At 39.8% G+C, this 22377-nt stretch overlaps 2 protein-coding genes across 9 annotated transcripts in view; both read right to left on the bottom strand.

Moving 5' to 3' along the window:
* Positions 1-3384, bottom strand: part of PGAP1 (post-GPI attachment to proteins inositol deacylase 1) — a 51315-nt gene extending 47931 nt beyond the window's left edge. The window contains exon 1 of the mRNA XM_060780926.2: positions 3061-3384. Within this exon, the coding sequence (XP_060636909.2) occupies positions 3061-3222 (162 nt within the window). The 5' untranslated portion in view covers positions 3223-3384. The remainder of the gene's footprint in view (positions 1-3060) is intronic.
* Positions 3385-8853: 5469 nt separating this feature from the next.
* ANKRD44 (ankyrin repeat domain 44) overlaps positions 8854-22377 on the bottom strand; it is a 211517-nt gene continuing 197993 nt past the window's right edge. For 4 of the 8 annotated variants that reach the window (XM_060780951.2, XM_060780978.2, XM_060780968.2 and 1 more), the window contains 3 exons: positions 21005-21087; positions 20656-20747; positions 8854-14098 (listed from right to left, as the gene is read on the bottom strand). In XM_060780951.2, the coding sequence (XP_060636934.2) occupies positions 13830-14098; positions 20656-20747; positions 21005-21087 (444 nt within the window). In that variant the 3' untranslated portion in view covers positions 8854-13829. Of the gene's footprint in view, positions 14099-17441; positions 17479-20655; positions 20748-21004; positions 21088-22377 lie in introns of all 8 variants that reach the window. The other 4 variants (XM_060780996.2, XM_060781005.2, XM_067470726.1 and 1 more) reach the window with 3 other exon arrangements.

The raw sequence follows: 22377 nt of genomic DNA, 5'->3' as shown, positions 1-22377 counted from the left end.
GTGCTTCATCAGTGCATCTGAAAAAGCACTTGCTAAAATAAATCAGTTTAGGCTTAATGGTGCTGGTAAGACTCCTCAATGCTGGCAAGCAAGACTGTTGCGTGTGCACACAGCTTTATTTTCTTTTTTTACATTGTTTCCATAATGAAAGAATAATATAATATAATATAAAATGAAACGGAACAACAGGAACTGACAAGAAGAAAAAACGTGAAGGATAAATATTGGAAGTACATCCTGTAATGCTCTTTGGGATCGTATATGGGCTGCTCTGGGTTTTTAAAGATAGAATAGTATTGCATTCGATCGGCCTAGCTGAATAAAAATCATATAAAGCATATTTTAACTGCAGGACATTGCTGGAGAATCCACCTAAAATGACAGGAAAAGATAGAAAGAGCATCGTCTTCAGGGGAAAAAGAAAAGCAGAGATCATGCCAGCAGAGAAATAACTCGTTTGATGCTCTTGTAATTGAGATTATTTACTTAAAGACCACTTAAAATGGGATTAAGTTAAGCCTTACTCTTTAACACCACATCCACTTCATAATCAAACAAGCAACCGAACAGCAGGACACCAAGTCTAAGAAATGTGTCATGTGGAGATTTTGCACCTTTTCCATGGTCAGGAAAGAGAAATGATTTACTATAGAATATTATTTCTCCAAAGCTTAAACAGGTGACTCAGATAACAGGTGCTAAATCCTGAAGCCTGCGGTCCAACTCAAATTAGACTCTGGAATAACAGGGGAAGTTGATACAGATGTATGTGTGTGCACATTTATTGGATCTATCTATATATGATGAAGAAGGCAGATCTTATTTGCTGTTAAGACGTAAATTCAAAGGAACTTACTTCCAATAAAGAGTTGTCATTCTACATTGTAGAATTAATGCAGTTTTACATCAGTTTAATTGCAACAGCTCAATACTATAGAATCCTGGGTGCTGTAGTTTGGAGAGGCCCCAGCACTCCATGGCAGAGAAGGATAAAGTCTTTGTAAAACTATAACTCCCGGGATTCCACAGCATTGAACCATGGCAGTGAAAGTTGGGTCAAACTCCAAGGTCTACAAAACACATTTCTATAGCATACTCTGAGCTCAAGAGGACTCACTTCCTTCAGATGAACTTAGTCCTTCAGACTTGATTACTAATTTAAATCCCAATACTATTAACCAGGCAGGAAATGTTACAGTTTACAGATATGAGAATTGAAAGTAGAAGAGAAATGATACAGAGGTTCGAGAAAGTGTTATCTATGGGGTGTACATGTACCATCTGAACATGAACACTCCCGTTCTTCTGCCACTCAAGTACATGGTGGCTAGAGGTGAAAGAGGGCACCTTTCCTTGTCCCCAAGCTACCTTGGGAATGTGCACTTGCCAGTTAAGCCACAGCCTAGCATTTTGACTACGGTAGATGTCATTTGGCGTAGTTTTGCAGGGGATCCAACACAAAGCAGAATGGCTGATATTTCTCCCTCTATGCTACAAAATCGATCAAAGCACAGGAGCCCGTTTTCTCTTGCAGTAGTTATCCCAGTTTGTCCATGGGAAGAAGAGCTGGAAAGATTATTGTGGCACTGAGAATGGGAAAGGCTGGGTGGTGGCATCAAGTGAGGGGTCTTCAAAGCGAGAGAGAGAACCCCACCCCCAAATTTTCTGACAGACACACAGATAAACAAACGTTCACACATATAGAATCATAGAATTGGAAGAAAACCACAAGGCCAATCAGTCCAACCCTATTCTGCTATATTGGAAAAGCACAATCAAAGCACTCCTGACAGATGGCCATCCAACTTCCAGAGAAGGAGGCCTCACCACACTCTGAGGAGGCAGTACATTCCATTGCTGGACAGCTCGTACCATCAGGAGGGGCCTTTCCTAAAGTTTAGGTGGAATCGTTTTCCCTGGAATTTAAAACCATTGCCCCATTGTGCCGTATTCTCCAGAGCAGCCGAAAGCAAGTCTGTCCCCTCTTCAATGTGACATACATGTGTCCCCTCTCAGGCTTCTTTTCACCAAGCTAAACATATCCAGCTCTACATATATCTCCACAGGTTGGGTATCTCTTGTCCAGAAACCCAAAAAACTTCAGCAACAGCACAACAACAGAGAGTAAGCAGGCAGGGACATCTAATTACCTCTCAACAAAAGTTTGCTCCAGGCACAGTCAGCCCATTGTATGCTAATCAAAGTGGTCAGTTGAAAATTCACACCTAGCTCCAACAGACAAGAGTCCTTTGTCCCACCCTGGTCATTCCACATATATATAAACCCTTTTTCCTAGTTCCAACAGACCTCACAAACTCTGAGGATGCTTGCCATAGATGCAGGCGAAACGTCAGGAGAGAATGCCTCTAGACCATGGCCATAGAGCCCGAAAAACCTACAACAACCCTATGTTTAATACTGTTTTAATATTTGTATATTATAAATTGTATTAGAATACTTTTAATGTTAGCCACGTTGAGTCTCCTTATGGAGAGAAAAAGTGAAACAAACATTACTTCAGATTTGGCCCCTATCTCCAAGATATCTCCACATCTAGGTTGAGTATCATTTATTCAAAAATCCCAAATATCCCCAAACTGAGAGGCTGAGACAGCGACACCTTTGCTTCCTAGTGGCACACACTCCACACAGGTGCATAAAATCCCTAGCGAACTGGATTATATGGCAGTGTGGACTCAGATAACCCAGTTCAAAGCAAATATTGTGGATTCTCTGCCTCAATATTTTGGGGCCCCTTCCACACAGCTGAATAATATCCCACATTATTTGCTTTGAACTGGCATATATAGCAGTTTGGATTGAGGGCCCTTCCACACTGGTTTATATTCACAATATCAGGGCAAAAAATCCCACAATATGTGCTTTGAATTGAGTTATCTGAGTCCACACTGCCATATATTCCAGTTCAAAGCAGATAATGTGGGATTTTATTCAGCTGTGTGGAAGGAGCTCCAGTTCAAAGCAGATATTGTGGATTTTCTGGGATATATGGCTGTGTGGAAAGGCCTTTAGATAAGTAGAGAAGGAGGGAGGGCTCACCAGATACTCGGGATACTCAAACATGTAGGTCATGCCGCACCGGTTCTCCTCGTACTGGAAAAGCACGTCCCGGGCTCCCAGCAAGACGAGGGCCATCAGAGCCCCGTAAAACACGGGCAGGGCCATGGCGGAGCCCCCCGCCGCCCTCCTCTCCCCGTCCATGGCCCGCGGAGACGCCTCTCTCTCTCTCTCTCTCAATCTCTCTCTCTCTCTCAGCGAGGGAGGAGCGGAGCCGCTTCGAAACTTGAAGGGAGAGGCAGGAAGGCGGGAAAGGGCGCCATCTTGGAGAGGTCGGAAGCCGGCGTCCGCGCGCCGCCGCCATGTTGGTTTGCCTTTCCACCAGAGGGGAGGAGCCGGCCGCCATCTTGGAAGCCGGACAGAGCCCGAGTGAGGCTGCCTGCTCTTAAAGGAGACGCGCGCTCCGTCTGCGCCGCCATATTGGGAAGGTCTGGGATTGGGATGCCATCCAGGGCCCCTTCCACACAGATCTGCTTTGATTTGGAATATATGGCAGTGTGGACTCAGATAACCCAGATCAAAGCAGATATTGTGGGATTTTCTGCCTTGATATTCTGAATTATATGGCTGTGTGAAAGGTCCAGTGGTTCTCAACCTGAGGGTCCCCAGGTGTTTTTGGCCTACAACTCCCAGAAATCCCAGCTAGTTTACAAGCTGTTAGGCTTCTGGGAGTTGTAGACCAAAAACATCTGGGGACCCCAGGATGAGAACCACTGCATGGCCCCTTCCACACAGCTGAATAAAATCCTACATTATCTGCTTTGAACTGGGATATATGCTAGTGTGGACTCAGATAACCCAGATCAAAGCAGATATTGTGGGGTTTTCTACCCTGATATTCTGAGTTATATGGCTGTGTGGAAGGTCCTATGGCCCCCCTTCCACACAGCTAAATAAAATCCCACAATATCTGCTTTGAACTGGGAGATAGAACAATGTGGACTCAGATAACCCAGTTCAAAGCAGATATTGTGGGATTTTCTGTCTTGATATTCTAAGTTATATGACTGTGTGGAAGATCCTATGGCCCCCTTCCACACAACTGAATAAAATCCTACATTATCTGCTTTGAACTGGGATATATGGTAGTGTGGACTCAGATAACCCAGTTCAAAGCAGATATTGTGGGATTTTCTGCCTTGATATTCTGAGTTATATGGCTGTGTGGAAGGTTCTATTGCCTCTTCCACACAGCTGAATAAAACCCTACATTATCTGCTTTGAACTGGCATAAATGCTAGTCTGGACTCAGGATAACCCAGCTCAAAGCAAATATTGTGGGATTTTCTTATGTGATTCAGGGTTATATGGCTGTGTGGAAGGGCAATGTGTAGAAGAGGAGCCAGGGAAAGCCAAACAGGTTGTGGAAATACAGCTGCCAGGATCTCCTCTAACATTAAGCCATGGCAGTCCAAAGGAGTAACCAAACTGTATTGATTCTGCAGTGTAGGCATACCCTCAAGCCCCTTCTACACTACGATATAAAATCTAGATTATCTGCTTTGAACTGTAATGTATAGGGGGGTAGACTCATACAATCCAGTTCAAAGCAGACAATGTGAATTATCTTCTTTGAGAATCTGGATTATATGGCAGTATAGAAGGCACCTCAGTGTAATTGGGTTTGAAACCTAAAGCACCTTGTTTGTTATTCCAGCCCTGTTTGCGAAGTATATTATTTCTCCTTTGTAGACATGACCTTTATTATTAAAATATATGCTGCCAACTATTTTTTTCTCTCAGACTGAATCTGCACTGCCTTATGTCCCAGGATCTGATCCTAGAGTATCTGCTTTGAACTGAAATATATGGCAGTGTGGACTCAGGGCCCTTCCACATAGCCATAAAATCCAGAATATCAAGGCAGATAATCCACAATATCAGTTTTGAATGCAATTTTCCTGCTTCTTGGCAGGGGGTTGGATTGGATGGCCCATGAGGTCTCTTCCTAATCTATGATTTTATGAATATCTGAGTCCACACTACCATATAATCCACTTCAATGTAGATTTTATACAACTATGTAGAAAGAGCCTGAATCTCCAGTGCCAGATCATTTGGGATCAGATCCTGGGATATAGGACGGTCTAGATCCAGTCTTTGGCTGCCTGACCACTTCCGAGCTCAATTCAAAGTTTTGACCTATAAAGCTCTATGCTAGTGGTTCTCAACCTATGGTCCCCAGATGTTTTTGACTTTCAACTCCCAGAAATCCTAACAGCTGGTACACTGGCTGGGATTTATGGGAGTTGTAGGCCAAAAACATCTGGGGACCCCAGGTTGCGAACCACTGTCGAAATGCATCTGCCTCTATGTTCCACTTCGTAACTTAAGATCATCCGGGGAGGCCCTGCTCTTGCTCCCACCAACATCACAAATGTGGCTGGTGGGGACGAGACAGGGCCTTTTCGGTGGTGCCCCCCCCCCCCCCCCCCGCCTGTGGAACGCGCTTCCGAGTGAGATACGATCAATCCCATCCCTCCTGGCTTTCAGGAAGAAAGTAAAATAGTGGCTATGGGACCAGGCTTTCGGTCAGCAGACATAAATTAGCACTTTAGTGGAAATGGATTGGAAAAGCAATTTACCTGAGGATACGATTCTATTTTGTACCAAATGTTTTATATTGTTTATGTATTTTATGTATTTTAATGGTTTGATGGTTTGTTAATAGTTATTGTATTAATTGTTCATGTAACGGCATCAAATTGCTGCCTATGTAAGCCATCCTGAGTCCCCCTTTCGGTGTAGAGAAGAGACGGGATATAAATACCAGAAATAAATAAAATAAATAGGGGCCCTTCCACACAGCCCTATATCCCAGAATATCAAGGCAGGAAATCCCACATTATCTGAGTGTGAAGGGCCCTGGGGAGCAATAAGATCCCTTTGCATCCTGATTCCAGACTAACACGGGTTTGCCTTTAAATTTTAAGCAGAAGAGACTATTTAATTTTAAAAATAAATAGTCCATTTAAAATAGTTACAAAAATAGGAAGAAAAACCTGAAAGAGGGTCTCCTTTCCTACTGTGGTTTAAAAGGCTACCCTACACTTTCATTTAAGAGTTCACATACTTTGATCTGGAGAAATGGGGATATTTATGCAGGACTTTAAAGATGTGTCAGCCTCCGCTGTCAAACCTTGCCATAGGAAGCAAGTAAGGGACATAAAACCTTTCTGCAAACAGCCAAATGAAGCCCCGGCTATAAAACCCTGAAATCCATGTGCATATAAATAAAATCCAGAAGCAAAGCTGGAAACAAAGGGTAAAGATAAGCCTTGAGGAAACTTAATGCTTGCTGACAAATGACCCTAGATAAAATTGCAGCTTGGCAGTGACACCTGTCGGCAGGTAGGGCAGTTAGATGCCACAGATACTCAGCTCAAACTGGAGAAGTGTAAGATTACATGTGTCTATGGTTCATAAATAGGCTTCTTCTCCCATAAAGCTGACAGATACAGTCCATTAGAACCATAACATCCTTTTAATATGTAGGTTCAGATGCATCCAAAATAAGAAATAGGAAAGGGAGACAACTGCAAGAAAGGCTTTGAAATGTATGCTAAAGGAAGGAGAGATTGGAAAGCAGCTGAATTGGCCCAGATCTCTGTATCTGGCTGGGCTTTTTCACAAAAGAAGTAAAACAAAAAAATATGTAGGGATATGATTCAAAGTTTTATTAACAGATTAAAAATTAATAGAACACATGGTCAAGACAATCACCACCAAAGTGTTATTAAATAATCTCAGATGCAAAGCTATTGGTCTTCTAATACAGGGCTTCTTAAACTTTTTCCACTCACAACCCTTTCGGACTGATAATTTTTTATGTGACCCCAGGTATATAAAATAGATATAAAAATAAAACATTTACAAATAACAAAAGAGCATTTGCAAACCTTGTTAAACAGGCCAATTTTCCTTTTTGTGAACTGTGGCTGAAGCATCTTTTACAGAGCCCACTGTAAACACTGCATGTTGTTGCTAACAGATTTGTAAAAATGGGTAGCATTCAAAAAACTTGGGTGTGGCTAGATTTTTTATGACTCCAATATTGATCTCAAGGGGGGGGGGGTGATTTGGGGTCGGGACCCACAGTTTAAAAAGCAGTGGTCTAATAAAGATGTATAGATTTTCCTCGGAGTTAGTTTCTGTGCCAGAGAAATTGAAAAAAAGATAGCTCAGTATTTCATAATTCCTCATCATTGCGTATGCTGTCAAAATTTTCTGGGTCTTGTAGTCCAAAACCATCTGGACTGGAGGCTGCATGATAATCCCATTAGTGATGTTTATGCATACTGAATCCACTTTAGTCTTTAAGGTTGACAAGCCCAATCACCCAAAACAACTGAGGTCCCTTCTACTTTGACATATACAATTCAGATTATCTGCTTTGAACTGGATCATATCATGCAGCCTCCAGTGTAGAATCAAATAATCCAGTTCAAAGCAGATAATGTGGATTATCTGCTTTGGTAATCTGGTTTATATAGCAGTGTAGAAGGGGCCAGTGGGGACAGAAGACTTGTGTGTGATAGCACATAATAATAATAATAATAATAATAATAATAATAATAATAATAATAATTTATTTATACCCCACCAGTATCTCCCAGGACAGAAGACTTTTGTGTGATAGCACATAATAGTAACAGTAATAATAATAATAATAATAATAATAATAATAATACTTTATTTATGTCCTACCACCATCTCCCCGAAGGGGACTCAGGTTGGCTAACATGAGGCCAAAACCAACAATTACAACAAGTCAAAGTCAAATACACTCAGCAAATAATAACGTCAAATAAAAAAAATTAATACAAAGTCAAACACAGGAAATGAAAATGAAATAGTAAAGTGTGCATAGTGGGCTGGGCCAGTTACAAGGAACATAGCCTACTTACCCCAATTTATCTGTTGACACCCTAGACATGAGTTTTCTTTTTCAGGAAGTTTTGGAGGTTTAATTAATTCCTGGATACATTTTAATAATATTTTTGTATGAGATGCTGTATCTTCTACACTGCCATACAATACATGTGCTCAATGTAGATAACCCAGATTATCTTCTTTGAACTGGATTATATGAGTCTACCCTGCCAAATAAACCAGTTCAAAGAAGATAATCTGGATTTCATGTGGCAGTGTAAAAGGAGCCTTAGATTTAACGATAGTAACTATGGATATTACTAACATAAATAGTGTGAACTATGATGTAATCATAATTTAATACTTATTCTAAGTGAGTTTACAATTTTTGCAGATGCAGGAGAGCAATCCATGTCATGTAGGTTGTTTCCCATCTTTTCAGCTCAGAAGGCAGGAATCCAATAGATTACGGAGAATATACTTTTATACATGTTGGTTGTGCTTTTTATCATGTACCTTTATAAAATGTTCTGTAAGATTTAGCCAAGAAATTTAGTAATTGTTCTTTTTATTCTGTGTTTTACCATGTGCACACATGTACAGAAACCTGAGTGTAGGCACAAGTACTAACAAATAGACTCAAGTTTATTTGTACGATTTATTTGTAAAAATATCAATTTGAACGTATCTTAGTATTTATTTGCGGTTAAGATGTGCTGTTACAATTAATACAGCATTCAGTAGCTGAAAAAGATATTAAACTGTGCTTGAATATGGTTAGTCTGGGATCCCAGATTCATCTCTCGTACCCATTTTGTACAACCATCGAACTCTTTTTAAAGATATCACAGTTCAGTTAAACATTTTGAAATATTAGCAAGAAACTCATTGAAACCATTCAACAATATTTCATATTGTTTATTACAAACATTTCATACAAAATGTAACACTGGCACCAGATTCATATCACCATGGTTTGTAAAGATATATTGCACATGCTAAAAGCATAAAATATGAAGACAAAACTACAAAACATTAGATATTGGCTTTTAATATGTATATCACTGCATTACAAACACATATAATTGTATTTTATACACACTCAAGATTGTCACCATTTTAAAACACCCTTCCCAATAACACTGACCTAAGGTTTTCTTTGTGTAATAAGAAAGTGTTTGCAGCACTTCAAAAAGTTATGCACAATTTAGCATATTAATTTCCATGTTAACACAAGTAGAATTTTGTTTTTTATAAAAGGAAAAGGAAACATTCAAATAAGATTTGAAATGAAAATGTATATCGTATTATATTGCTTCAGTATCACTCAAATGAAAGAAAGACATTTTCACAATACATACTCAGCATACAGAAATATAAAAAGGCACTCTAAAAGTTTCTTAAAAGATGAAACCCAGTTACATCGTCAAGTTTCTCAAACAGGGTAGACAAAAATGGGTTTAAGCCTTTGTCGTAATTCATAGTCAAACGCAGCAGATGTTTGCTGCAAGAAGTACCAAAACATATCATGGTGCCCTTTTAGTAGTGATAAAACAGAAATCCCCTGAGCTATTTCATCTTACAGTTGAAACAACAGAGATCAGCAAGCAGTAAGTGCCATGCACGACAACCCCGCAGTTGAAGTTTCACAAGAATTAAATAGGAGTTGTCAATGCAGAAATATGAATGTAGAGAAGATGCATGCATTACTACTCATCATCCAGGCCATGCTTCTCTGTCCTAAACACATTTATTCGAAAGCAAACCCCACCGGTTTCAGTGGAACAAACAACATTTAGCCTCTGACAAAAGAAAGCTTTAAACAAATCAAACCAGACCAAACCTGATACTTACTATAGCTTAAATACAGTACCTTGTCTACTACAAAACAGTATTGCCATTTAGATAAAAGAACAATTAGAGTGGAATCCATATCCCGCTGAAGCTGATTGCAAATATCTCATTTATTTTTCATGGTTGTGGATTTCACTTTTTTTTTCTTCTATAAGCAAATCATACATTATCAAAAATATTGCAACTGTCTAATTTAAAACATTGTCTTTCCAATAGATTGAAGGTTAAGTGGTGGGGAAGAAATGTACGACACACTATTGAGCTCAATCCTAAACCCATGAACGTGAGAGTAAGACCAACTTCATTCGGTTGTGCTTACTTGCATGAAAAGTGTGCAAAAAGTGAATCCCCTAATTACTTCCAACTGATATGCTGAGGAATGTATTGAGTCACTATAGGGTAAGCAGAGTGGAAAATATCATTTTGAGTGACACACAGCATTCCACGAGCGGACGTATATTTGCACAACTGGAATTCCCATCAATTTCATCCATGAGGTCAGACAATATTCAATAGATGGGATTCCCATGATTATTTAACTCTCACTAGCAGATAGCCAGTGATTTCTCTTCCTTGGTCATTTTTTGTTTCTCTTATTACATGTCCTGATACTGCATAGCTTATACTATTATTGTAGGCATTTGAGAAGTCCTCAGAAAAAGCAAAACATCTAAGACTATTTGTTCTTATTCAAGTTGGACTCTTAAAACTTGTGGAATACTGTCAATATTTATGATTGATCTATTTGATTGATATCCTGCCTTTCCCCCCAAATGGAACTTACTCTTCTTCCCAGGCCAAATGTGTTCCCTTGCCATATATGCTACGGGATCTCATCCTCTGAGAATCTAAACACATCAGGTTGTAGCATGCATCATCAGTTACTACATCACACATCACAGAAGCCTTCTCCTTCTTAAAGTGCATGTAAAAAACCACTTCCTTGCTTGCTTCGTAGAGTTGCCAGAACGGTCCTGCCACATCAGCCTCATCTACTGAGCTCCATAAAAGTCCTCTGAAGATGCCAGCCACAGATGCAGGTGAAACATCAGGATAAAATGCTGCCAGAACATGGCCATACAGTCCAGAAACCACACAACACTCCATAAAAGTTGTTGCTTGATATGTCTGTGGTCACATCTTCAATTGCATTGTGCTTTATGGTGCCCGTACAGCCTGATCCCACTATCCGGGCTCATCACAACCAGGAACATTTTATTTTGTTGCACTTTAAATCACATGCAAGTTATAAAGAGGAAGAGATTTTGTTTTAAAAGGCTGGCAGTTTTTAAAAATGCATGCTTTCAACTGTATACTTATTTTTTATTTCAATGCCCTCATTAAACAAAATGTGGACAACTGCTCTAGGAATGTTGGTTGGATCTAGGAAATCATATCCATCATCAAAGAAAATGTAACTCATGGGTATCCCCTCTCTGCAACATTGAGGATCCCATTTACTAAGTTCCTCTGATCTTAATTTATATGTAAAAAAAAATTAAGGGAAAGTGCTGCTGAGGAGAGAAGGGGATATGAAATTCTGGATTCAACCCGATTCAAAGAGTAGGTTGTATAGGCATGCAGAAACTTTTTTCCGCATTCACAGAACAAAATCAAACTTACCAGCATTTTTTTTTTGGACTGGGGGAATACTTAGGATACGTTTGCTGAGGGAATACTTAAGATAATAAATATTCCCCAAATAAAGCCACAGTGCAACTACAGACCTGCACTCAATTCTGCTTCTATTTACACACTGTAAAAATCCCTGCAGATCTTTTTTGTCTTTTCAGATGTTAGTACTGACAAAAGCAAAGACTCCAGTAGCAAAAAAATGGGGTATATTTCCTGGGCTAAATAATTGTCCCACTTTCTTTTTGATTTTAGTAGGAAAACAGAAAATTATAGAGCCACTCCAATATGCCTTGCCAATATTTGTGACAACAAATATTAAAAAATCAAACTTAAGCAAACATTTGTTATCCCAATTGCTTTTTGTCTGCATGAAGAAAATGTAAACAGCTAATTTCGTGATCACACAACAACCTCCTAGAAGAACTGTATTGCAGGTCTATTTCTGTGCGAATTGTGCAGTGGGGTTCAAAGATATATACCATATGTTGTGCAATGAAGATCAATTTTCTTTTGAATCTTCCTGGTAAGGATATGTGGTTTCCTTCTGATACTACCGTTAGCCTTTTGGTTTGTCCTATGGAATGCGGAGCACCATTTCCTTATTAAAGGAATAAATCCAACATGGACGTATGCCTGGGAATCAATACTATTAATCATGCATCATATATCTGTACTCCCCATTGCCAAACCAGGCATAAACAGAGCTTTTCGTTTTATTACACACAGCTTGCTGCATAAGAACCAAACATCATGTACCCATTTTTTCCTATAAAACCACATATACTAGGCCTAAATTCATAGCTAGTAAGACAGAAAAGAACTAAAGAGTAGAAACAAACCATGGTCATTTTGTTTTCTGGGCACTTGTTTCATTTCAAATAAATATAAACACATTTAACATTAAAAGTATGAACATTATCTAGTCTGGAAAAATAAATTGTGATCAACACATCATCATCATCAGTTACAAATGTCCAAGTATCTACTAGAAATTTGTGTCTTTAGGTGTACAATACAGCCAGGTCTTTGAATTACATAAAACACTGTGTGTGCATGTGTTATTAGAAAAGTTTTTTTTGTTCACCTGCATTGTTAAAAAATAATAAAGTCTTCCCATTGATGATACTGACGCCTTTTGGTCCTTGTGATATAGCTGGTTAGTTCTTTGTATTTTTAAGAGTCTCATTCCTCTTTCTGTACATCTTTCTCAGGTGAGGAACAGGGTCCGTTTGACCTAGAAGCTTTGGCAGAAGGAGTAGATATTCATAATGCAGAGGTTTAGTAAGGAAGCTGATGTTAGCAGGCCTTTTTAGTATCTCACAATTCCCTTATGACTTTCCTGACGCTTGCTTGGCTTTTCCATTTTTGTATGTGTTTTGGTTTAAACTGCTCTGTCTATCTTAAGTGCGGCAATAGCTATTGCAGTGTATAGCAACTCGATATAGCTCATATGTTACAGGTTTTAAAAAATTGGACAAAATCTACATCCTCAATTCAGAAAGTTAAAAAAAGAAATAAATTTAAATGGAAAAATATCAACCATTATCAAATTAAATTTGTTTTTCTTAGAATGGATTATTGCCTGGCAGCATAGGCAATAATTCCTGGGGACCCCTTTAACTGCAGAGTGCAAATCGTGCAAGCTTTTGCAAAATAATACAAAGTAAGGCAAATCACATCTGCCTTAATAATCTCTTGGCTGCAAGTGGAGACAAGCAAAATTTGGTCCTAAACATTTTCAAATTGTCAATGACAGTGTGGCTAATGGCTTTTAAAAGTGCCTTTTGTATACTTAAGTGCTTAAGTAGCATTTAGATTTTTTTTCAAATTTCTATAGAAAGTGATGATGTTAGCAATTCTAAAAGAAAACTAAACACATTTGTGGCTTTTCCTTTGGTTTGTATAACAAAGATATCTTAAAAACTCAGGTTGTATGACTAAAAAACAACAATAAAAGGAAGGAAGATCTGAGTTTCTTCCAATGAGCTACAAACACTATCCTGGAAAATGTCATTGTATTAACAGTACACTACAGCTAACAGTAATATATACACAGTGGTTTCTGTGTACTTGTGCTGTTAAAATGGAAAAAGGCAGCTGTTGCTTTCTGCATAAAATAGGAGGTAGAGACTTCCACAAAAGCCCTTAGGACCTATGGAAACATACGACAGAGCTGGAAGTAGCAGAAGATTAACAAGAATGCATTTAAATGTTTTTTTTCCAGTTTTCTGAAAAGTTCTAACTCCTGCTATAAGTTTTCATTGCCTAACTGTAGTCATACCAGTCATAAGCATAGGTCGACTGTAATGGTGGCATATTCAGATCTTTTTTAAAGGGGAAAACCAACCTAAATCTAAACGCAACCAAGAAAGGAGCACCGGATGCTAAAATCAAAAGGTTTCAGAATCAGAATCATTTTCACTGTATCCGTTTTCTGCTCCTACATCATTATTTAACGTTTTACTATAGGAGTTAATGGCATTACTCATACTGGAGCTATTGCAGAGATGCGTCCTGCTCAAATTGTCTTTTTTAAAAGAAACGAAGTTGAGAGCCATCACTGTACTGGAAGGAGAAAAAGGCATCATGGTAGCCAAAATGAGTGCCAGGCAGTCAGCCACGTCTTTGTTAGGAGCGCAAGCCAGGGCTGGCGTATGACCTGGGCACAAATGCAGACAAAGCCATGGTTAGTACTAGGGGTACTAGCAAGAGATCTGAGCATTCCTCAGATACATCTCTAGATGAATTCATAGCCTGGAAATGTATGTTTAGTCACAACCACAGCAGGCAAGGCAGTGTTACTTTTGAAAACCGGGCATGCTGGGAGAATACACAATTCATGGGGTGGTTTAAGCTTACATGACCATAACAAGCACTGTTGTTTTTTGAAATGAAAAAAAAAACAATAATAGTAAAGCAGCAGGCAATTTACAGCCTCCACAGAATGAAGTAAACACAAGTAAATCACATTCCACAAAGGTAATTGAATTTGAAAACTACTTAATGAAGCAAGATATATTTTGCCTTCATTCAACATCTCAGAGGTAATTCTCTTTCTGAGAGCAATGACTTGCGTATGAAAAATATTGGACGTTTTAGAAACAAATTATCATTTGATGGAAAAATGTTTTCACAAATTAAAGAATCGGACAAAATGACTAAAAATGATAAGTGGATAATTCTATCATCTTGACCTTGCCATTAAGTAAACAATATTTTTATTTAGAAACACTGTAGTATTTATCAAAATGATGAGTAAATATAGGAAAGGTTCGATTAAAGTGGGGGGGACAGGGACGGACACTAAACTAGAATTCAAATAATAATAATAATAATAATAATAATAATAATAATAATAGGAAGAATGGAGGAATCTTCACCAAAGAGGAATAATAGCTGGATCTATCTCTGCACCCCAATGGAATTTATCAGGCGAAGTAGGCAAATTGCAATTACAGCAGGTCTATGACATCTTTGGACTCAAGACACAAGACTGTTCCTTTCCCATTGCTCTTCTAGTGGGAAACTGCCTGAACAGCATTTTTTTTTTACAAGCACAAAATTTCAGTTAATAGCTTTCTTTACAAAGAGAAATGCCTTCCACAGGCCCATAGCCAGGATTTTGATTCCTGGGTGGGGGGGCTGAGTTTGATTCGGGGGGGGGGGGCTGAGTCTGAGTGAGAGAGGATCAACCCTAGCAAACCTTTTGTATCGTTACCCTAATACCCCCATGCATATGGGATATATTGAGCATGGTGATCAGATCATGATATGAATTAACTTAACAGTTTAAATAATGTACCAGTAAGGCCTTCTCGTGGACCACCATGAGAATTTGGGAGGGGGGGTGAAGCCCTTCAAGCCCCTCCCCCCCCCCCCCGGCCTTCCAACAGTCTCCCACTGGGAGAGTGGCAGGAAAGGAGTGTTACATCCAAGACAAATGCTGCTATCCTGCTGTGATTGTGATTTGCCTGCCTCATGTAATAAACTCCAATATCATTCTGTATGTATTGCATACCAGGAGTGGGGAACCATTATTTGGGTTGCTAATTCTCCCTTTCCAACTACTAGGCCCTTTGTGCCCCTGATAACACAGTGATATTGGGGTAGCAGCCAACATCCTCTAATCCAGTGGTTCTCAACCTGGGGTCCCCAGATGTTTTTGGCCTTCACCTCCCAGAGATCCTAACGGCTGGTAAACTGGCTGGGATTTCTGGGAGTTGTAGGCCAAAAACATCTGGGGACCCCAGCTTGAGAACCACTGCTCTAACCTCATGCTTGAAGTTTCACCAGCCATGGACTCAGCTTCATTGTGCTTTATTTGGGAGATAATATGTGAAACAAAGATGGGTCCATAACTAAAGTGCCTTTGCACCTAGCCTGATTGTGGGAAACTTGGGAGTGGGCAAAATGCCTTAGCTAATCACCAGTATTGAGAAATTTGATTTACCAATAATACAGGGTGTCTCAAAATGTTGGTCTCAATTTCAAAGCAGTATATTTCACAATGACACATGTCACGATTACACACAGTTATAAATGGTTTAATGAGTGTTGTCGAAGGCTTTCATGGCCAGAATCACTGAGTTGCTGTGAGTTTTCTAGGCTGTATGGCCATGTTCCAGAAGCATTCTCTCCTGATGTTTCACCCACATCTATGGCAGGTATCCTCAGAGGTTGTGAGGTATGTTGGAGACTAGGCAAGTGTGGAATGTCCAAGGTAGGGGAAAGGACTCTTGTCTGTTGGAGGCAAGTGTGAATGTTGCAATTGGCAATCTTGATTAGTATCAAATGGTCTTGCAGCTTTTGGAGCAGCTGCAAGGCCATTCAATGCTCCCACCCGGGACATTCCACAGATATATAAACCTCACTTGCCTCGTTTCCAACAGACCTCCCAACCTCTGAGGATGCCTGCCATAGATGTGGGCGAAACGTCAGGAGAGAATGCTTCTGAAACATGGCCACAGCAACTCAGGTTTAATGAGTCATCAGGTTTACTAATCATTTTAAGCCAGAAATATTTTTTAATCTATTAAAAATGGAGAATATCTCATAAAGCTTCGTGTTGCAGGCTTGCCGTCTTGCAAATGACTGAGGTTAGGGGCTGTTTGTGAGGCGGGAGAGGCATCTAATGGCGATTGCCTGAAACTCTGGCCCCCTGTACACTGTCATAAAAAATCAAGATTATCTGCTTTGAATTGGATTATATAGCAGTGTAGACTCATATAATCCAGTTCAAACCAATAATGTGTATTATTTGCTTTGATAATCTAGATTATATGGCAGATTATCATGGGGTTAGGGTTTCATTCATGGGTGGTTTGTGGTTTCAGAGATACAACAATTTTAAATTAGGTTCATCTTTTTGAAATACCCATATTTCTATATTTTCTCACATCCAAAACTGGCTTCTCCGCCATCAACGGAACAAATTAATCTTTACTTTTCACCTGCAAAGTTTTTCATTTTTATGTCCAAGTTCACCACTTATATTATGACATCTCGCTACTAAATATATCTTTAGATTTATTTGCCCAAGAAATGTTTCTCCTATATTGAACAGAAATGGGCAAATGTGCCTGGTTAGTACAGCAGGTTATCCAATCTGTTAGGGAAGGGGCTTAATGTTTATAACTGGAATAACAAGGAAGTTTCTGCCTTGTCCAGTTGCTACATGAGGGTTAAACACGATCGAAGTGGGTTGATCCTTTGTGCCATCCTGAGAATGCCCCTTTCCTGATATAAATTCATTAGAGACTACCTCCAGGCAAGAAAGGGTGGTTTATACTGAATATAAAACAGATGACTTAGAACATGACTGCTGCAAACAGTTACCATGCAAATATTAGAGTTCTATCCTAGTTAAAAGGCAATTTTAAAATATGCACGCGAGGTGTTTAACTAAATACGGTCAGGCTAAGGTACTTGGCTGCCCAAGGCAAATGACAAAACAGCGCCCGTTTCATGCACAGAAGCCAACAGAACAGGCATGTGAAACTTACTTCAACATGGGCAATGGGGCAGCATCCTCCACTGTACCTGAGGGTGGCAGGCTAACTTAGGGGGTGAAGGCTGTGTGGTATACATACATCTGTTCTCTAACACTTTGCGACCCACGACTTCCCACTCCAGTGCATATGTACTCACTGTGTTACTTGAATAACTTGAGTAGCCATACAACCATACACTGTTGCTCCCCCTCAACGTTTTTGTCCCTATAGTACAGTTCCCCCCGCCTGTATGAAGGCCTGTTGTTTACGACCCCGTTTCTTTATGAGCTTCTCCCTCACAAATGATCTGCTCCATTCCTATCTCACCCTGAGTTTTTAGTATGTTATCTTGCACATGCGGCCCACTCACTGTCATTGTGATTGTGAATGATTTTGTACTGTGTTTTTATATTGCTTACTGTACTCATATGTTTTATGTACTTTACTGTGCTGTTGTTTTGTGCTTTGGTTTTTTATTTTATTGTAATATGCTGTTGGGCTTGGCCTTATGTAAGCTGTCCCAAGTCCCCGTTGGGGAGATGGTGGTGGGGGGTGGGTATAAATAAAGTTTATTATTATTTATTATTATTATTGAGGGTAACTGCACAATGTGCTTTGGAGAACATGACTTGCCTCTTGCTTGCTCACTCAAGAGCCTTTGCCAACAGAGTTGTTTGTGATTAATAGGGATAAAGCAACTAGGCTTGGATCTACACTGCCCTATATCCCAGGATCTGATCCCAGATTATATGGCAGAGGAGACTCATATAATCCAGTTCAAAGCAGATAATCTGGAATGTGCAGTGTAGACAAAGGTGTTTCACGCATAAAGTTATTAAAATTATTCAGGCTGTGTGTATAAAGTGTATATGAAACATGAATGAATTTCATGATTAGATATGAGTTCCATCTCCAAGATGTCTCCTTATGTATATGCACATCTTTCAGAATCTGAAATATAGAACACTTCTAGCCTCAAGCATTTCAGACAAGGACTATTCCACCTTTACCAGCCTATTGGATAATTCTTATTAATGCTTTTGCACACTTTGATTTCTTTTATCTGTTTATGCCGTGTATGACTCTTGGGCAGAGACTTCCATGAGTCTCACCAGTACTGGGGGGGCATCCCAGTTCAGGGACCCAATTTAGCCAGAGAACTAAAGTAGCAGGTATAGGATAGTCTGGGGGCCCTTCTACACTGCCCTATATCCCAGGATCTGATCCAAGATTATCTTCTTATCCCAGATTATATGGCAGTGTATGGCAAATTATACAGTGTTCCCTCACCTATTGTGGGGGTTCTGTTCCAGGTACCCGCGATAAGTGAAAAACTGCAATGTAGGGACGCTATACTGTATATGTACAATATAGCTCCGCCCACTTCTCTCTCCTCCTCCTCCTCCTCCTCCTCCTCCTCCTCCTCTCTCTCTCTCTCTCTCTTCCTCTCCTCTTTCCCCCTCCCTCCCTCCCTCCCTCCCTCCCTCCCTCCCTCCCTCTCTCCCCCTGCTGGAACCACTCTTCTCCCTCCCTCCCTGCTTCCCCACTGGCATGGGGCTCTCAAGTCTGTTATATACAGTGTTCCCTTGCTATTTGTTTTTTTTTTTTTAAGTCGCAAAACAGTGAGTCTGCGGTTAGCAAACCGTGAAGTGGAGAGGGAACACTGTACTCAAAGCAAAAAATCTGGGATAAAATCCTGGGATATAGGGCAATGTAGATGCACCCTGAGCTGACAGCCTAGGTAGGAGAAAAATCAAGACCTCTATGTACTGTGTAGAGCACGTGGTGATACAGAATATCTCATAGTGGGAAGAGATGAAGGCTAGACTAGCATGACTGATCTATCTGGGAGGCAAGCATTCAATCATCTTGAGGGTGTTGATGAATGCAGATGCAAGACAAAGGATGGCATGCAATGAGCCTGCCTTTTCTCAGACACCCAGCCTCCAATCATGCAGAAATAATGTAGAAAATGGTGCTAAACAGGACCCAACAAAACAGTTTCTGAATTGCTCCCCATTCACTGTTTCTGCCATAGTTCATAAATAAGTAAAAATTAAAAATTAGGTCTGCTCAGGCTGGTCAATATAATGGTTGTAGAAATCATCACGGATGGGTACCAGAATTTCCGAGATGCACTCTTAAAACCTGCCCTGGAGGAGCAAGGAACGCAATGGGGTGAGTTTTCAAGCAGCATTTAAGGCCACAGGAGACAGGTGAGGGGGATGCTGGGTCTACAGTACCATTATGGCCCTGGATGCAAGTTTTATTGCCTCTAGCTCATAAAGACATAAAGAGCTACTCCAAATATGCTCAAAGACTCATATGTGTCCAAGTAAGATTTATAATACAATTTTTTTTCCTATACCTAACATGACTGGGAACTGAAAGAGACTTTCAATGGGAGCTTGTAAGACCACTGGGTGGCAGTAACCTATCACATATACCCTCTTTACAGAATCTGAAACTGTTTTGATCTCAAAATGAATTAGGACTAGAGGTGGGAAGGCCTGGAAATAACCAGAAAAATTGGGGAAATGTTCTGTGTGTCCCGTCCCCCCCCCCCCCTGTTTCTTCCCCATTTTTCCTGTTTCAGGGCACAGCTGATTTCATGTTGATTTCCTACCACCACCATAGTTGAACAAAGTTTTTGAAAGAGGTAAACATTGGCTGATGCTTTTTAGAATGCTAGAAAAATGCTAATTCTTATTACATTAATTTTTTTCATGTCAGGAGCGACTTGAGAAACTGCAAGTCGCTTCTAGTGTGAGAGAATTGGTTGTCTGTAAGGACGTTGCCCAGGAGATACCCAGATGTTTTACCATCCTGTGGGAGTCTTCTCTCATGTCCCCACATGGGAAGCTGAAGCTGACAGACAGGAGCTCCCCATGCTCCCCATATTCAAACCGCTGACCTTTCGGTCGGCAGTCCTGCTGGCATAAGGGTTTAACCCATTAAATATATTATTACATTAAATAATATATTTTGTTGCAAACCATGGATGAAAAACAAAACAAAAATTAAGAGGAGTGTTGGTACGTGTGTTAAATAAAAGGTGTTACAGAAGATAAGAGCTTTTCTTGTTTTAATAAATTGTACATGAACAGAATTTTGTGATTACCATACTGATTAGAAGTGCCCTGCTTAAGTGTAGTTTACAAATACATGTGCTATAAAATGAGTGAGGGATATTGTTCATGAATAACAAAAGGAATGCTTCACTTACCATTTTCATCTACCGCTCGTACACATGCTCCCTTTGCCAGTAACTCCTCAACTACCATCTTCAACCCATTTTGTGCAGCAATATGAAGAGGTCTAGGAAACATAACATCTAGATTCAAGTAGGTTTGATACATTTCAAAAGGTCTGCAGACATGTCAAAGAATTAAGAATATAGGATAATAAAACTTTTATCGGAAAAAATTCAACTTGCTTTGTCCAAAAATTGCAAAAGAAAAACCCTGAAGCCCAAAGCCATATTTCCAGAACGGCAAAGTATACATTATATAACATTTCTAAACAATGTGAAATACTGCTACTGGTAAACAAACCATCAATTAAGATATACGTACGTTTGTAATGCATTGTTTTTTGCATTAATAAGGCTCTGTTCTTGTATCTTGTCAAGTATCAACAAGGCACATTTTTCATGTCCCTGGAATACATAAATATATTTAAAAGGTGATTCCCCTGTTTTAGAAATGAGGTCAATCTGACAACACTTCGTATTTTTAAAATATCATTTTTAATAGGGTCAGACACACTTTTACAGTCTCTGCAGAGAAGCCTACACAGAAGGCCCCTATTAAAAAGGACCGCCATTGCTCTGCTCCCATTCAAGCACCCCAAACAGCAGGAACATCATATTCTTCAGGTTCCCAACCCTATTCTTCTACTCCACCTTTTTCAAATAAAATAAAATAAAGGGCAGTTTCAGCATAACATCTCTACAGCTGGATTATGGCAATACTATCCTAGGGCTTTTCTTGGCAAGTTTATTTTTCCAGAAGAGGTTGTTTTTCACTTTTTTCACAATTTAGGATAGTGTGATCTGTCCAAAGTTATCCAGTGGTTTCTATGGCTGGGCAGAGATTCAAATCCTCATCTCCTAGAATCATAATCAAACACTCAAACTGACAAACCCATAACGGGGACCAATGGAAAACTATCGAGGGGAGAATCCATATTTGGGGACAATGGCATCATTTTGCTGCCACCATCCATATACCTCTGATCTTACCATAAATATCTGTGGGAGCATAATGATGGATTGGACCGGCTTTTGCCTTGATCCAGTGCAGCTCTATGGTTCTTAGCAGTATTTGTCACATTTTTCATATGTTTTAAGCATAGGTTAAAGAGCTCTTTAAATTTCATTTCATTTTTAACATATAAAAACCATGTAAAAAGTGACAATTAAATAGAATTAAACAATTTAGAGAATTAGAACACTTCACACCTCTATGGTCCCTTCCACAAAGCTGAATAAAAACCCACATTATCTGCTTTGAACTGGGATATATGGAAGTTTGGACTCAGATAACCCTGTTCAAAACAGATATTGTGGGATTTTCTGCCTTAATATTCTGGGTTATATGGCTGGGTGGAAGGGGCCTTTGTGTTCTAATCCTCTAAATTGTTTAATTCTATTTAATGATCACTTTTTATATGTATTGTCGAAGGCTTTCATGGCCGGAATCACTGGGTTGTTGTAGGTTTTTTCAGGCTATATGGCCATGTTCTAGAGCAGTGTTTCTCAACCTGGGGGTCGGGACCCCTGGGGGGGGTCGCGATGGGGTGTCGGGGGGGTCGCCAAAGACCATCAGGATACACAGTATTTTCTGCTGGTCATGGGAGTTCTGTGTGGGAAGTCTGGCCCAATGCTATCGTTGGTGGGGTTCAGAATGCTCTCTGATTGTAGGTGAACTATAAATCCCAGCAACTA

Source organism: Anolis sagrei, chromosome 1 (assembly GCF_037176765.1).
Source record: "Anolis sagrei isolate rAnoSag1 chromosome 1, rAnoSag1.mat, whole genome shotgun sequence".
Lineage (NCBI taxonomy): Eukaryota > Metazoa > Chordata > Lepidosauria > Squamata > Dactyloidae > Anolis > Anolis sagrei.
Note: the sequence above shows the minus strand (reverse complement) of the source record. Positions and strands in the feature narration are given on the sequence as shown.